Source organism: Malus sylvestris, chromosome 13, assembly GCF_916048215.2.
Source record: "Malus sylvestris chromosome 13, drMalSylv7.2, whole genome shotgun sequence".
Lineage (NCBI taxonomy): Eukaryota > Viridiplantae > Streptophyta > Magnoliopsida > Rosales > Rosaceae > Malus > Malus sylvestris.
The window spans coordinates 8,442,303-8,459,233 of record NC_062272.1 but is presented as its reverse complement, the minus strand read 5'-3'; the positions used below and the strand labels follow the sequence as shown (position 1 = coordinate 8,459,233).

The 16,931-nt window shown below is 35.9% G+C and overlaps 2 protein-coding genes across 5 annotated transcripts; one reads left to right on the top strand and one right to left on the bottom strand.

The window, feature by feature from the left end:
- The first annotated feature begins 8,526 nt into the window (after nucleotides 1-8,526).
- Nucleotides 8,527-11,460, top strand: LOC126596871 (protein LAZY 1-like). Of its 4 annotated transcripts, none has more exons than XM_050263545.1 (6): nucleotides 8,527-8,544; nucleotides 8,617-8,666; nucleotides 9,010-9,076; nucleotides 9,272-10,077; nucleotides 10,222-10,501; nucleotides 11,189-11,460. In XM_050263545.1, exons 2-6 carry the CDS (start codon nucleotides 8,661-8,663, stop codon nucleotides 11,206-11,208), a joined length of 1,179 nt encoding a protein of 392 aa, XP_050119502.1. In that variant the 5' UTR covers nucleotides 8,527-8,544; nucleotides 8,617-8,660; the 3' UTR covers nucleotides 11,209-11,460. The 4 variants fall into 4 exon arrangements, with proteins under 4 accessions (XP_050119502.1, XP_050119504.1, XP_050119501.1 ...); XM_050263547.1 differs by having other exon boundaries at nucleotides 8,528-8,544; nucleotides 9,296-10,077; XM_050263544.1 differs by having other exon boundaries at nucleotides 8,532-8,666.
- A 628-nt stretch (nucleotides 11,461-12,088) lies between these two features.
- LOC126596870 (sphingosine-1-phosphate lyase) lies at nucleotides 12,089-16,440 on the bottom strand. The gene is made up of 15 exons (XM_050263542.1): nucleotides 15,992-16,440; nucleotides 15,838-15,883; nucleotides 15,312-15,463; nucleotides 14,965-15,024; nucleotides 14,652-14,876; nucleotides 14,431-14,572; nucleotides 14,196-14,246; nucleotides 13,976-14,067; nucleotides 13,750-13,876; nucleotides 13,602-13,617; nucleotides 13,065-13,172; nucleotides 12,912-12,966; nucleotides 12,647-12,793; nucleotides 12,451-12,529; nucleotides 12,089-12,332 (listed from the first exon to the last, which is right to left on the bottom strand). The coding sequence occupies exons 1-15, from the start codon at nucleotides 16,192-16,194 to the stop codon at nucleotides 12,210-12,212; spliced, it is 1,626 nt and encodes a 541-aa protein (XP_050119499.1). The 5' UTR covers nucleotides 16,195-16,440; the 3' UTR covers nucleotides 12,089-12,209.
- Nucleotides 16,441-16,931: the final 491 nt, after the last annotated feature.

Here is a 16,931-nt window from a genome sequence, read left to right as displayed (position 1 = left end):
CAACCAAATTAGAAATGGTTAATCTTATAATTATTATAAAATAAGTAGGCGGTTTCAACGTTTTGAGTAAGAGTAATGATAGAGATATTACATATTTATACCATATTAGTGTTTAATTTCGCACTGAATTAGCAGATTGTTGATTTTTTTTTTCTCTCTCTCTTTTCTAAAATTGATAGGGGCGTTGTGAACTTGACAATGTCAAGTATTAATAAAATTGTGCAGAAAAGAGAATAATTTCAGAGAATAAGTGTAAATAACTTCTGAAATTAGAAAGAAGCAAATAAAGTGAAAAGCTGAATCCAAGTTAAGGAGGGGAAGTGATTTTTACACATTCATTTATAATCATAATCATCAGATTGAATAAATTCCACAAATCAACGATCAGGATTAAATAAGAGTATGTAAAAAAACTAAATAAAACGTGTGAAAATTTCTTTTATGAAATAAACAATGACATTTCTGAAACCGCAAGGATGTTGAAGAAAGTTAAAACCAAATGCACAAATCTTGGTTATTATAGGCCCACTATTATTAAATAAAGCCACACTTCCTACAATATCTTTTCAATAAAGTGGTTCTTTTATTTTTTTGGTTAAACAAAGGGGCCAATAGCCCAACAAAAGAGAATTACAAAATAATGTTGCGAGGTGGAGATACTCCAGAAATCATATAATAATAATTGCTTAACTATAAGAGAAGCTTGCTTAAAATAGACCGGGCCCAAAGGATGAGAAGGGCTCAGGTTAATCAACTCATTAGCAACAAATTTCATCTAGAGACAGATATGCTGAATATTACATTCCAAATCACACAGTAACATCGCAAGACAAACTTGAATCTTTTCACTAATAGAATGATTATCAGTGGCTTCATGTGATATGAGTTAGACAACAATTGCAAAATTAGACCCCACCAAAAGGTAATAAACACCTTTATTCCTTGGGAATCCCTTCACGCCCAAGATTAACACAAAACTCATCATCACAGGCTCCAAAAGAGTTCCTAAGAACACCACCTGCTTAAATAAAACTAAGAGGGCCTTTTCTACAACCATCTACATTGAGTTTAAACCACCCTTCTGGAAGTGGTTTCAATGAAAAAAAGTAAGGCCTTGGGTGCCTTATAAGAAGTAATAATATTTGCTTGTAGCCATTCGTGACAATAAAATAGAGTAATAATTTTAGGATCATTTGGAAAGACAAAATCACTTTAAGGAAAACTCTTATTTTGCCAATGTCAAATGAACCAGCAGGTGACACAAAACACAAAACGCCAATCAAAATGTTCAAGGAAGAGAGTCTTTTAACAAAAATTATTATGTAGTCATTCAAAGACATCCCCTAAAAGCCGAAAAAAGAAATTGAAAAATTGAGACTTCGCCGTATCTGAATAGCAATAGGACCATCTCTTCGTACATGCGCAATAGAATGTTGGCTTTGCATAGGAGTGATACACCGATGACCGATCAACATTGATTATGCTTCGGGAGCAATTGGGCTTTGTAGATACACTTATTTTGAATGTAAACCCTACCCAACCCAACTCTTTCTTTATATAACTTGATTCACATCAGGAAGCCTCTTATCCTACATTCGGACAAGGATTGTCTGTCCTTCCACTTCTAGTGCCCTTTCGTGTCATCCTGTTTTGTGTGATCACGGTTAAGTCACGTCAATATTTTATATTATTTTTTTATAGAGATAATAAGATAAAAATGAATATTAATATAATATGTTGACGTGACTTAACCGTGACCACACAAACAGGATGGCATAGAAGGGCACCGGAAGTAGGAGGGCAGACAATCCTTGTCCCCTACATTCAGCAACCTTTTACAGATTATTGCAACTTTATATTTTTATACTAAATTGGAGTATGTGCTTGAATACAAATTTACAAAACCTAGAATTATTGTATCATTTCGTCCATATTTTCAATTGAACAGTGAGAAGATAAGCAACAACGTATATCGTTTTTCTTTTCCCCTTGTCTTCTTGATGTGGACCCAGCTGCCCAAGGGCTTAACAATTGCTATCTTTCCTTATGCTTTTCTTCATCAGCCATTCTAAACAAGAGTTAGTTCTGAGAAGCTTCATGGCTCCATGCTCTGATCCATGCCAGTAAGTATAGATTATTCTATGGCATAGTCTCTAAGCCTTGTTCTTTTAGCCACCTGATAATCAATGTTTATGGTTAATTATTTTTAGATTTGATTAAAGGTGGATATGGTTTTAATGTTCTAATTTTAATCTTGATATCATGTTCAAAAACGAGCGACTATAAACAATGTTGTTTGCTTTCTAGGATCATTTGTATATATTCTCTAAGGAAAGTGATTTATGTACTCCTTTCTGACTATTGAATGGAAGAGTTCAAAAGAAAATCAAGAGATAAAATTACGAGAGGAATGCATGAGATAAAAAAGAATGAATAAAAATCACTCCTTGAGGATCAGTGATGGTTAACAAATGGGTTGATTATGCTTAGTTTCATGGTTCTATCCTTTCTTTTTGCATAATAAAAGTTGATAAAATAATAATGAATATGTCGGCACAAAAATCCTGCAATTTTGATTATAATATACAAGGAGATGTCAAATGAGTTTGCTTGTGTGAGCTTTGTAGGTGGCAGGTGGCAACCAATGTCCACTAGCAACTTCATAAAATAAATATAGAAAACTTTAACAGAAGTTCTCGGTACTGTTTATTTTAAGAAAAAATTATATTTTTACACTAAAAAGTCAATCCTATTACTAATCACTTTGCCTTTTATTTTGTCATTTTCATTAAAACTCAAAATTTTCAAATTATTTTCATTAGTTTTTCCATAAATAGGGATAAATATAGAGAATTTTAACGAAAAGTCCGCGGTACTGTTCACTTTAAAGAAAAACCACATTTTTACACTAAAAAGTCAAATATAGTACTATTTATTTTACCTTTTATTTTATCTTTATTATTAAAACTTAAAGCTTTCAAATCATTTTCATTAGTTTTCCTATAAATATAACCATCAGATCATGAGGTTTGCAAATTAATCACCCTCCATTTCTATCCAAAGGCCAAAGCAGGTTAACTTGTAGGTCAAAAGTACCTGTCATTTCAGGTGATGTGGCTTGAATTTTGTTAATTTTGTTTCTAAAGTTTACTGGCATTTCTAATTTTTATAAGCTGCTATAACTCGTACGCATCGATGAAATTGAAAATTTGGCCAAAATTACTGACAAAAGTAAACCCTACGGATAAAATTGACAAAATGCAACCGCAATACCTGAAGTGACAACGATATTAAAGCACATATACCATTTGCTAGTAGAGGACCAAAGGTGAAAGAGCTGCAGGCATCCGGACAAACAACGCCTGCCCTTGACAACACAATGTGTGTTGATATCACACTTAAATTTGATAAGTGGAACTTTTTGGTAGGCGTTCAAAAGGATAAATGATTGAAAAAGGTCAAGTGGGGATGAGGAATGTGCCTTGAACACACATTGTGTTCCCCTCATGATATCTGCAGAAAAATTCTCCACCAATTCGTATTCTTGTTTGCTGTTGGTTTCCACCAATTCGTATTCTTGTTTGCTGTTGGTTTCTTCTTCTGAGAAGTTCCACTTGGGTCCCGTTTTCCTTGGACAATACCATCTTTCTCAAAACATGGATCCGGAAAGACATCTGATAGAATTGTTTTGAGTCTTTTGACCTGCACAAATAAGTAACATGCATGATCCAGACTTCTTAGTTTAGTTCATTGAAAGCATTGTACAGCAGCAATCTTATGAAAATTCTAGAATGGACTGAGATTCATGGCTGCTAAATTCTTCGCAATGATCCAATGACTAAGGATCTAATAACCATGAATTCCCGTCCATATATACTTGAAAAAGTAGTAATTTGAAAACAAAATGCTCCATTCTCACGTCGATGACTTAAAAGTTGGGAATGAAGACAATAACTAAATAAAGTGAGGGATTCAAGACATGGTAAATCTTATACATGACCAGTCGCATGTGGTCATTCTCAACCAAAATTGGGACAACCGATAAAACCCGCCACTTATTACCCATACTAGAGCACAATTTGTATGTATTGCCGCACATTCACGTTGTCCATCCATCGCGCCTTAGAATTTTCTTGGGGTAAAATAATTTATGTAGCTAGTATGGCGATGGATAGTGATTCCAAGCAGGTATGGCTCTATTTAAAAAACTTGCAAATAATAATAAGCGTATTTCTCTATCCAGCTTTATAAGATAACCTTAATTTTTTTTTCCATTTTTGTGCAAAAAGATAACCTTAAGTGGGTATGGTTTTTATGTATTTAATAGATAAATATCAGATATTATTGTGAGAATTATTAACATCAAAAGCAAGATTCAGGTAGCCATCATGATCAAGTGGACAAATCCATCGTCATGTCTCCTGCTATTCAGAAAATTTAATCAATTAGTGAAGTGTCTAGAATCTCAACATACCATGTAAGATTGAAATAATACACAGAGAGACTGCCAATATCTAAACAGTCGTAAGTACTACTATTTCCAGCCAAAAAAAGCAAAGAACAGTATATAGTACAATTATTTGTGATTGATATCCACTCCTCCCATTTACGATAAACATTTTCAATCAATTTGAAATATTATTGTATCAACAAAAAAGAACACTATTAGTGCTAAATGTAAAGGTACAACATATGAGAGGAAAAACATACGACGAAAAGCGGAATGAGGGAGAAGGAAGAAATTAAAAAGAATGTATGAAACAAAACTCGGAAGTTTTTTAATTTTTGGTTTTTAACTCTTATTTTGTGCACCATTCCATATATATTTCCACATAACCTTCAAGATCCTTTTTATATTCTTTTCTCTCTCATTTTCCATAGATTTTTTATGTACCTCTAAAAAAATTAAAGTCGAAATAATTACACCCTATCATTTTCACAGAAACTATTTCTTGTATAGTGACACCTCAAGTCTGAATCATGCATGTTTCCTCTCAGTTCCCATCAAAGGATACACCTGTTAGAGTTCGGTTATTACCTTTGTCTCCAAGCTACAAACCCTTTCTCCTTTATCACCTCCTTCATATTCGTGAGAGATTTTTCAGTGTAACCGGTACACGGAGTAGTACATCACGTGTTATTATGCAAATGGTGGGATATGTGTGCTAAAAAGTTAAAATAAGTGGTGTACCACTTATGTTCCCGTCACAATTAAAAATTTCTCCATATTCTCATATGGGGGTTTGCCAGGACAAAACGGCCCCGTTTCCACATGTCTTTGAGAAAACGAAGATAGTGAGTCGTGAGTACATGAACGTGAATGGTTAGTAAGGAGAGAGGACAGCTTGGTAAGATGTGGCATGCTAACCATCTCTAATTTAGACAGTTTCTGAATATTTGAGTTGACGATAAAGGAGCTGGGGCAGGCAAGCACCAAGTGATTCTACGTTACGCCAGAAAGACGGTGAAAAGTGAATGTCATTGGCTGCAACTATCAAACAGAAAACATGACAGAAATTGAAGGGAGCTGTGGAGTCAAGACCTGCAACCGATCCTATCAAACGCTGATATCCTCCAAACACAGAACAATATGGCCTAGTTTTGGTACATAGGATTGGATTAGTTTAAACTTCGAGTATATTGACCGAAATAATAAAATAAAATAAACTTCCAAAACGTGTTCAACCTTATAATTGAAGATTAAAAAGCAATCGTATCTTAACATGGTTTATCAGCTAAGCTCTTTTTTTTTTTTAACAAACGATATTATTTACGTTAAGGGGAAGGAGGTGGGCTTAGCATTACAATGGGTTAGCAATAATGTGGTTCAATTCGCCTTTAATAAGAATCAAACCTAAGACATCTCATTTATAAGTGAAGAGGAATACTACTATTAGAAGTATTTTACAAGAAACTTAATTTGAGTCTTACCGTTATCGTTGTGCAATATTATTATCCATGTGTTATAATTCATATGTCATGAATCTAGGTACATTATTCGAAATGCACACAAATCTTATGACATAAGTAGATAAGTAATGCCATGTAGTAGTATGATTGTCACACTACTCACACCGAAATATTATTTGTATTCTACCTGATCAAAGAGTAGAGAATTATATTGTGTCCCCATTAATATAAAAAATACTTAATTGTCGAATTTTATGTTTGGCTCCAATGAGGTCCGACAAAATATTCCCTGCTGACCATACTGTTCAAGTTAGGGACTTCCCAACAATTATACCTAGCTAGTAAAATAACGAAGTAGTAGAAATAATTGAATGAAAATTACTTTGCCATCCTCTGCAGAAAGCATGTGCATGAACATGATAATTAAAGCGGGAAGCCCCATTGTAACATGGTTACTGATATGGGCATTTTCTTCAAAATAGGACGTGCACAAATACCATAGTTAGAAGGAGTATGATTCTTTCCTCTCTCTTTTTTCCTCATCTCCTATTTGAACGGTCACGATTAAGTCACGTCAAAATCTTATATTAATTTTTTTATAGAAAGACAAAATAGAGAATACGAGAGGAGGGATGGAAGGGGATGGAAAGAGGAGGGAAGAAAATCTCAGTCCTATTTAGAAATCTAAGCAATTAATAATTAGAGGAGAAAAACTTTAGTAAGCAAGTCTTACGTGGTTGGGCAAGACACTCTCAAAAAGGTACGTGCTCCTCTATATTAAGAGATCATTCAACTCCAAATAAATAGAAGGGAGTTGATTTTCATACATTTTTTTTTTGTTTCACACACATCTCCTTATTTTTAATCATCGAACTGAATAAATTTAACATAAACTACAAACAAGACTAAACACGAGTGCATAAAAAAAAGGGTACTTTATCCTTATAACCAATTGATCAGGTTAACATACTAATTTTTTTTTCCATATATATATATATATATATATATACACATACATACATTCACACACACACACACTGACATATGTGTGTGGAGTCGTGTATAACGAATGAGGATCTGGGGATTTTCTTCATGTCCATTCATCGTACATCATGCGGTCATAAATTATTTTAAATTTTTTATTTAATTGAATACAAATAATACCTGACGAAAATTAACCTTACGATCAGTGGCGAAGCCACAGCAGGGCAAGGAGGGGCGGCTGCCCCTCCGGTCATCGGAAATTCACATGCAGAGCAAGGAATCCACCCCTTCGATAGTCGAAAAGCCACATAAAGAGCCATGGTGTCGGTGGGCTGCTTGTTGCAGAGGAGGGCAACTCCTGCGCGTGGAAGAACAAAAAAGAAAAGTTGTTTTAAAAATATCTTGAACCGGACGACGTCGTTTCAGCATTCCTTTTAAATGAAACGTTGCGTTTTGTTACTTTTTTTTTTCTATCCTTCTTTTGTTGCTTTTCACCGTTTTTCCTTTCCCCTTTTTATTTTTTTTCTTTTTCCTTCTATCTTTTTTCCATTTGACTTGGTTCCTTTGTTTTTGGTTAAATGGTTTGGTTTGGTCTCTCTTTCTTTTGATTTGATCTTCTGATTGGTCCCTAATTATACTTTAAAAACATAAGTGCTTCAATGAAATATTTTAGATAAACCATACCCGCAAAATACCACATAAAATAAGACTTTCAATACTAAAATTACCTTAATGTTGTTAATACAATATGGAGGAGGTTATTTCATACTCAAATTTGTATGTTTTTTTTTTCTAGCCATCACTACTTTCAATGAATTTCTGATGTGACTTTGAGGACTTGTTTCATGTTTCAAATAATATGAAAATTAATGGAAAGAGTTTGAAAAAATTTGAGTTTTAACCAAAAGAACAAAAATGTGTTGTAAGTGAATAGTACTAAGAGTGACTTTTTAGAGTAAAAATGTCTTTAACATTAAAAGTGAACAGTACCATGAGTGTTTCGTTAAGACTACCTAATTTAAATTCATCTGGATTCCTGCCTAGATCTCGCCTAGGCACCTAGATGCTAGGTTCTAGTCCATTGTTTGACTAGCGCTTAACATTTTTTAGGATCTAATCCTAGCCAATTTAAGCTTCTTACATTGGCTTTGATATTTTTGCTTACAAATGCTTTGGTGGAGAGACTATTTTCTGCTATGAATATTGACTCAAAACTTTGCACTCTCCAATGTGAAAGCAAACGCTTCGATTCAACCTTACACTCTTTTGAATTTCACCCCTCCCCTCGACAAATCCTGGCTTCACCACTGCTTACAATATACAATGAATGGATACGATTAAAGAATCTTCTGGATCCTCATTCGTGTATTACTGTACAGAAAGATATAAAGTGGTTGTCCCTGAATTATTCACCACAAATTGATACTATGAAATATAAACCCTACAAATTTCACACAATAATATATATATATATATATATATATATAAACCCTACAATCAATCTCACATTATAAACGTATTTGGGGTCGGGACCCACTTGCAACCATTGGCCTCTTGATTTGATCTTGACAAAGGATAGCCAGCCCAGGTTTGTAACTATCTGTTTGTACTTCTCTGCCCTCATTCTCTTCAGAGGCTGGAGGCTTTCGGGTAAGCATTTGACACCTTATTCATAAATAAGCATAAAGACTGACTAGTAATGAAAAGAAGTTACACTTTCAGCCTCTCCTAGCAAAGCTCAAGTCATCTAAAAGAAAGGTTACAAGATGAAGGTAAGAAAGAAAAACCCTAGTATTCTCTTATTCGTTTGTGAAATGGGCTGAAATTATGGAAACAAAAGTTTGAATTGTGGAAATTATCACTTTTCGAGAATTTTCCAATACACTCATCAATATTTGAGGATTTTATAGAATACCACCATTGCATAATATACTCTAACATTTGTGACCGTTGGAATCTTGAGTGCACATCTAATGCTCCATTCCTCAAGTGCATATTATACACCATAGTAAATAGAATTTTCGTAAATTTGATCAATATGATGTTGTTATTTGATTTTTATCCTCATTTCAGTAATTGTGATTTATAAGCTGATCTTGCATGCCGATGTTGCAGTTACTAGGTTGGATGCATCGTAAGTTTCGGCAGAATAGCAACGATCCATTTAAAGTTTTCGTCGTTGGTAAGTCGCGTGATACCTCACAGACAATACATTCTTGTAACACAAGAAATTCACTCCCAAAAATGCAGTTAAAACAGTTTAAAGAACCAATTATAATCACATGAGATACTATGCATAACAGTAAGATTCATTATTAGAGACGAGATGTTCATACCGGCATGTTCAGCAAGTTCCTTACAATGCTTTTTGTGTCAGAACATTCTTGTGGTTGTCTTTCAGGGCAGCCATCGCTCGACGATCAACAATACTATCCGAAACCAAACTGCGGCACGAAACCCTTTAAACAAGCCCCGAGAGATCAGCACGTTCGAAAATCTTTCAACGGTCTAGAAGCAGCTAGGACAGAAGAAGAATACTACGAAGAAGAATCATCTGCTGAAGCATCTGAATACTTCCATGGATTTCTTGCAATCGGTACTCTTGGCAGCTCGGACCAAGTGACCACTGAACCATCAACTCCAACGCTTGGAATCTCTGTGGAGAACATAACCGAAAAAGAAACCGAGGCCACGGAGAACGAGCTGAAGCTCATCAATGATGAATTGGAGAGAGAGTTGGTGGCTGATCCGGCGAAGGATGATATTTGCAATGATTCATCTGGAAGAAACAGCTATGTCAGCAATGGAAGAAGTAGCCATGGAAGCACCATTACGCTTAGTGGGAAGGCGCTGGAAGGCGGAGAGAGCAACGGGATCAATGGAACTGCAGTGTGCCCGCTCCAGGGATATCTTTTCGGGTCGGCATATGAATTGTCTGAAACAACAAGCGTGACAAAGAAGGAACACAGGACATCCCTTGGTGAGCTATTTCAGAGGACTAAATTGGCAGAGGAGATTTCTGGAGCAAAATTAAGCAAGGAGGAGAAGCGAGCAGAGAAGGAAGCGGATAAGTCCGCCATGCACTTGATGAAAAAGATGCTCAAGAAAAAAATGATTCACGCTTCTTCTCGTGGCTCCGGCGGAGCTGCTGATCACGCTTCAGCAGAAACAAAACTCAATAAGGTACCTCTAACGAAAATAACGGAAAGACTTTGCTTCTTAAGTTATTACATCAAATATTTTACGTGTTATATTCCGCACTTTCGTACCGAAAGAGTAGCTTGAACTGAATTGGGGTATATATACTTCTATAAAATCTATGTGTAGATCCTTCACATGTTTCATAGAAAAGTTCACCCTGAAACCTCGGCGGCTCAGCAAAAACGTGGTAAGTACGAAAGGAACCAAACCAAGAAGAAAACAAGCAGTGAGGGGACTTACAGCAATGGAGATCAGGAGGATGATATCATCTTATATCCTCAGCAAGGATTTTCTTCAAATCCGAGCATGCGGCGCTACAAGAGCCAATCAAACCCGCCCCAAATCGCGCTTAGCGGCATGGATTCAAATGATAACAGGGAGCACTGGATCAAAACGGATGCTGACTGTAAGTTCACTATGCACTAATTCATTTCGAAATACATTGTCGAGTACCAATCAAGTTCAACCCCCTTTGTTTGATCTTGGTCTTTCCTCAACAATGACTACATGCACAGCATTTAAAAATGAATACTTAATAGCATAGTCTCTAACAACCGTTAATGTTAGCAAGAAACACTTTCGGAATCAAACTATTGAAAATACAAAAATTATACTCTTACCACATTTTCCATACCATATTTGTACCACCTCTCTAATAGAGATAAAACATACATGTGCTGGTGGGCCTATCTCTATTTGAGAGGTATTACAAATGTGGTATGACAAATATAATAAGTGTAACATTACTTTAAAAAATAACACCTCACGTATCTTAAGTATTAACGTCGGGTACAATAATAGTTGGGTCAGTGTCTTTTTGTTTGAAAATGTGCCTTATTTGTGAAGAGACCTAAAATTATGAAGAAAAAACTTCTTACCTCAATTGTTAATGTCAGGTAAAATAGTAATCGCATTGTGTCTAATATTATTTTTTTTTTTCCTTCTTGAAAGCAGTGTTTTAAGTGTTTGACTTAGAAACGCTTTGAGATGCTTATTTGTAAAGAGCCTAAACGAATCGAGTATTAATTATTTGAATTGTGAATCAATTTAATCGAGGATTAGATCTGATCCATCTATGTTGTGTTTATTGTAGACCTAGTCTTGGAGCTGTGAAAAGAGAAGATTCAAAAGTTGGGTTTTTCAAATTGTGACGCTTGATTAGTGATTCCCTACAGATTTCAATATTATTTGTAAGAGTGAGATTCTACTTGTTGGTAATGATTATCAAAGAACATGAATGGAACAGATGAATAAAAGAGGCATTGATTCCTCTTATGAATCTATCTGAATGGTGAATGTAACTTATAAGATCGATTATGTACTTTGCTTGGTGATCATAGTTATCAAAAATTTTGAATTTATGTTTTCTTGATCCTTCCATTATACATGAGCTGCAGATTACTGCCATCAATAAACATAACAGAAATATACATTTTTGCGAACGTACTTCATGATTTGTACCGCCATAGCAGCCGGTGATAAAACTCGGAATTTGAACGGAACCAGTTACCGGCAAAAAGGTGATGTGCAAAGCAAAGAATTTATGGCGTGTTTGCTGAGTAAAAATGGGAAAAAGAAGGAATCATAGAGCTTTAAAATAGAAGGAAAGAGAATCAGATCAATCTAATTCTTGTTATTTAGATATTTGATTGTAGGTACAAACCAAAGAATTTAGCCTGAAGCCCCATTTGCAACGCTTTTAGAAGGGCTTAAACGTGTTTTCATATACCAAGATCGCTTCTGGCAGTGTTTTTTCAGATATTTACAAGTGTTTTATTTTAAAAACAAATTTTTCTTTTGAAACGCTTCAAGCAAAAGCACTTACAAACAGAGGTGCTTCTGCTTCCTACGGAAGCATTTGCATACGATTGCGCAGTGCAATTTTACAAACAATTGTGGAGGCTCCAGCAAACGATCGCATTTATATTTCATGGAAGTCTTTAAGACAATGAACCCTTAAATTGGCACAAACATGAGGTTAAATTGTAGAAAATGAACAAATGGATTTTGGTCTCTTATTCCTTTTTTTTGGAAACATAATTTTCTTACAACGTGAACAAAGAATTCTGGCACAAAACATGAAGCATGAGAAACAATGTGGACAGAGAGCATCACTAGCATGTACCGTCCATGTAATTTACCAGCAACTCCTGAACCATACCTCTGTCCGGCATCCTCCCTGCAGCACCATAAATGGGAGCTAGCCCTCCGCTTATCGGTCCTGGATTTTCTTTGACCTGAAAGAGGTAACAGATAATTAATGTACGCATAAACGGGTTTCGGTACAGAATGAAAGTGGGGTGTGATCAAATGGTAGAGATGGTTTGGTATTTTGCGAAGTTTAAAACTACTTACAGTTTTCACGGATCCCCTTAGATCCCTGAGAAAGTCATCAATGACGGGTACATGTTGAAGCGTCACGCAGATATGAATACTGAGTCGAGCACATTAGACAAAAGAATTAAGTTTCACACCTTGACTGTCGTGTTAACTAATCATGAAGCAAACGCATGCACACACGCAGCCACACAAACATACGCACATAGCCTACCTGTTGGGTCTTTGCAATGCATTCAAATGCCAGCCTTTAGATGACATGATATCATTGACTTCAAATATGTCAACAACATTAGATCCCCATGCTACAACTGTCATGTCTGGCTTTCCAATGATAAACAGCTCCGGAATTTCCTCTATTCTGCACATAAAGTTGCCATATTATCAGAAGATCAATACCCCTGCTTCCAATCCCCCAAGGAAGACAAAATAACTGAACAACAAATACACCCTTATCTGATGAAAAAGGGAAACAATACCCTTTCTGAAGTCTTTTTGATGCTTCCATGATGTTTTTTGTGTTTTCCAAGTACCCTATAGAATGTTGGAAAGTAATAAACATAATCAATCACAAGACAAGAATTTGATGAAATATTCAGATTAGCAGAAAGGTCTGGCCACTATATTCGTACCTTCCTCCCCTAAAGACATCATAGCTGCCCAAGCCCCAGCAATCAAGCCACCAGGCCTGCTTCCGGCTATGGTTGGAGACACGTATAGCCCTCCGGACCACTCGGTAACTGCAACATGGATATAAAAACAAGATGAACACAAAAATCAGCAATTGTTATATAAGTTAACTCCAGCAAATAATAAAACTATTTATTCTACTTATACTCTTTCTCCTCTTTTAGTCTGTCAGAACAACAATAACAACAACAACAACAACAACAACAAGAAAGCCTTTTCCCACTAAGTGGGGTCAGCCATATGAATCCTAGAACGCCATTGCGCTCTTAGTCCGTCAGAACAAAAAGGTCGTACCCAGTGCACAAGGCTCCCGCTTTACACAACAAATTAAAAAAAAAAATTCCAATTTCTGCAATAGCTTTTGAATATGAAGCACAAATGATAGCTCCTACTGTACACTTAAGTAAACAATACTCATGAACCAAAACAGATGAAAAACTCATTAACTGGATATTCATTGTTTTCTGATGAAAACTTACCAGCAACAAATTGATGCTGAGATGGAAAATAGAAAGCCATAAAGCCCAGCATTCCAATGAACCGACATGAAAATAAAAACACATTAGGAAGGCTATATCAAATGCAAACAAATGCTTTCTGAAAGTTTCGCCAACATCAGTAGATAACCTTTCTGATGTCATGGTTTCTGTACAGAACTGTGCTAGTTCCTTTAGGAGCCAGCCCATATTTATGTACATCTGCTGATATTGAAGTCACTCCTTTCACTGAAAAATCAAAGGGTGGAATTGGATACCTGAAATAAAAGTTGCGATAGATAAATTAACGATTAAAAATTATAATTTCAGATAGCCAAAGTTATAAACAAAAATTTTCTAGCAGACCCAAAACATACCCGAGCTTATTAGCAAAAGGTAATACGAAGCCGCCAAGACAAAGATCAACATGCAGACAGATGTCAAAGCTAGAAGCCAATTGACCAAGCTCCTGTATAAGAAGTTCCAATATTTTCTCAGTTCGAAGTTCTTAATCTAAGAGAACACAACTAAAGCTAAGATCAAATGATCTTCCCAAAAATTAATTTAAAACACTCCCCTCTGAAAAAAATCAAATACCTCAATAGGATCAACAATGCCATGAGGAAAACCAGGTGCAGATCCCACAATCTGCAGCATCAAAATAATCCAGGTCAGTTTAACTCAACCGAGAACTTTAAGTTAGGAAAAGCACCATTATTGTACGATGTGTTAAATGGAGATGACTTTCTTCTTTTGGATCCAATAAAATACAACAAAATTTCATTAGAATATGTTACCAGTGATACAGGTGAAAGTATGAACATCACATTACCAAAACGGTGTTCTTATTAATGTGTCTTCTAATTGCTTTGACATCTGCTTGAAATTCTTTATTTACAGGGACACGCCAGAGCTTGATGTTAAAATATTGTGCAGCCTTGTCATATGCAGAGTGAGCAGATTCAGGTATTATCCTGCGCTGGAATAAAATTAGTTACATAAATAACCTCACATGCTACAACAGTTAGTATAGAGAAGTGTAACATGGCATACATTTCAGGTTTCTTAATCCCCTTCCTGGTTTTCATATAATCTCGTGATGATTTCACAGCTAATAATATACTTTCAGTTCCTCCGGATGTCATGTTTCCACATATTTGTCCTCCAGAAGACTTCTTTTTACTTCCAAGCAGTGCAGCAGTCATTGCAACAACTTCCGATTCAAACCGTACCACACTTTTGAAGACATCCATATGCAATGGATTGGTATGTGCAAACCTGAAAGCCAAATCTAAACAAGTTCAGACCAGAGGTAAAACATGAGTCACTTTCTCCAATGTACATATTGTAAAATAATCCTACTTACATTGAGCATGCCTCATTAATTACAGAAAAATGTCCTTCAACCTCGCTTCCCCCAATGTAGCTGCAAAGAAGAACCCAAAAACAATCAAGCTTCAGCTCAGAAAATAAATACAATCTCGATCAATACACATACATATGAGGGTGTTTTTCTTGTGCACAACAAAGATACACAACACCTCCTCAACAGAGACTTGCGCCATTGATCACATTGACTTCACCATGCGATCAATGGCATGTTCTCATACCTAATTTTCAGGATGTCCCACAATAAAAAAATCATATACGCACACATGAGTGTGTTGATGAATAGTTCAACATCAATTTTCACAGCAAAAATAACAGACATACACTGCACCCGAGCATTTTCCTTGCCAAGCCACATCTTTACTTTTCTCATCTTTCATTTTCTCTATGACTCCCACTCCCAACCCCGAGCTAGGCAATTCAGTTCTCCAACTTTCTCTTCCAGATTTACCACCAGACTGTAACTTATCCACAACCTGCTTGTTCAACAACATCCACAATTCCGACCAAATGTTACCGCCATGAGATGAAAATTGTCTCAGGAAGATTAATCCCCCTTTAAAATTCAATTCTTTGCAGTTAAGAACTAAGGGGAGGGGGACCAGTTCAGACAGTTAATACACTAAAACCCTTAAGAATAAAAAATAAATCACAGCTGAGCTATTGACTGCACATCAACAGCCTCTGAACAAACTGCATTGAATGTTCATCTTCCAAGAGACAACAAAATGCAAAGTTCTGTGGGCACTAATATTCCATCTCCCAAGAAAATGCATAAATTGGCACCAGAAATCAAAAAATAAAATTGAAATTGAATTAAAGATGAAATCTTTATATATAAAAAACAGACCTTTTGCTTCTCAGCGTCGATGTAACTCTTGACGCCAGGAACCAACCTGCAGTTTACCAAATTAAACAAAACCCAACAATTACAATTACGGATTATATCCAAAATTAACAAATATTAGCAGAACTGAGTGTTATTATGCGGAAAGGTCACTGACTTGATGAAGCTCATGAAGAACCCTAGGAGTGTGGCTTTGAGTCCCTTCTCCTGCAGGCCATGGATAGCCGATTGAAGCGTGGAAGCGACCAGGAGAGCAAAGAGAGGAGCAGAAACCAGAACCAGAGGCTCGTACTGCGACAACAACGAATTCGCAGAAGCTCTAACATCGAGCAGGAACGTTTTCACAGAAGCAGAATCCATGGCTGAATACTCCGACAAGTTGCAGGAGCCCAAGAAAACAATAATTTCAATAATTTGATTACAAACAAGAAGGCTTTGGTTGACGAAATTGTTGTGGCGTAAAAGCAACCGGTTTGGTTGCGTCGCTTGATCGTGCTTCTTACCAGTTGGGAGTTTTGAATTAGCACATGGGAGAGTCGTCTGACCGTTCGAGGCATGTAAGTTGTTTTTTGTTGTGGAAGTGGTGGCGTGCGTGTGCGTGAGGTGAGACAAGACGTTCAAATTCTTGTGATTGGTCGGTCTGCTTTCTCGATCAGAACGAGAACATATTCTAACTTTTCGTTTTTTCTTTATTAATGAAGAATTTCAGACCCCATAAACAATAAGTAATCTTGATTTGATTTAATGATTCAAACAAAGTTTAGAAGAGGATTGGTTACCCTCACCACCAACGTCAGATATATCTACAATCTCGAGCTGGAAAGAGTTACCCACAACCTTGATCTGATTTAAAGTACACTGTAATTTGTAAAGTTGTAATCTTTATAGATTAGATTATGTAACTTGTATATAAATTATACACAAATTGCACATGGGTAATTGTTTGTAAGTGCAAAAATTACATATACTAGCCTTTCTACACATGTTCTGCGAATGTGAAAGACTTTTTTTTTTCTTATCATGATGTACTATGTGTGACTTAAATGTATTTTGCTACGTTAATTGTTTTGTTTCACTTTATCACTCTTGTGAGTGGA

What these genes read in the sequence shown, in the direction of transcription:
- LOC126596871 (XM_050263545.1), top strand. An exon ending in ATTTAAAGTTTTCGTCGTTG is followed by an intron (nt 9,077 to 9,271) that starts GTAAGTCGCGTG and finishes TTTTTGTGTCAG; the next exon opens with AACATTCTTGTGGTTGTCTT. An exon ending in GATCAAAACGGATGCTGACT is followed by an intron (nt 10,502 to 11,188) that starts GTAAGTTCACTA and finishes TGTTTATTGTAG; the next exon opens with ACCTAGTCTTGGAGCTGTGA.
- LOC126596870 (XM_050263542.1), bottom strand. Translation starts at nt 16,194, where the DNA reads ATGGATTCTGCTTCTGTGAAAACGTTCCTGCTCGATGTTAGAGCTTCT. An exon ending in GGAAAATGCTCGGGTGCAGT is followed by an intron (nt 15,025 to 15,311) that starts GTATGTCTGTTA and finishes TCTTCTTTGCAG; the next exon opens with CTACATTGGGGGAAGCGAGG. An exon ending in TTAATAAGAACACCGTTTTG is followed by an intron (nt 14,247 to 14,430) that starts GTAATGTGATGT and finishes TTGATGCTGCAG; the next exon opens with ATTGTGGGATCTGCACCTGG.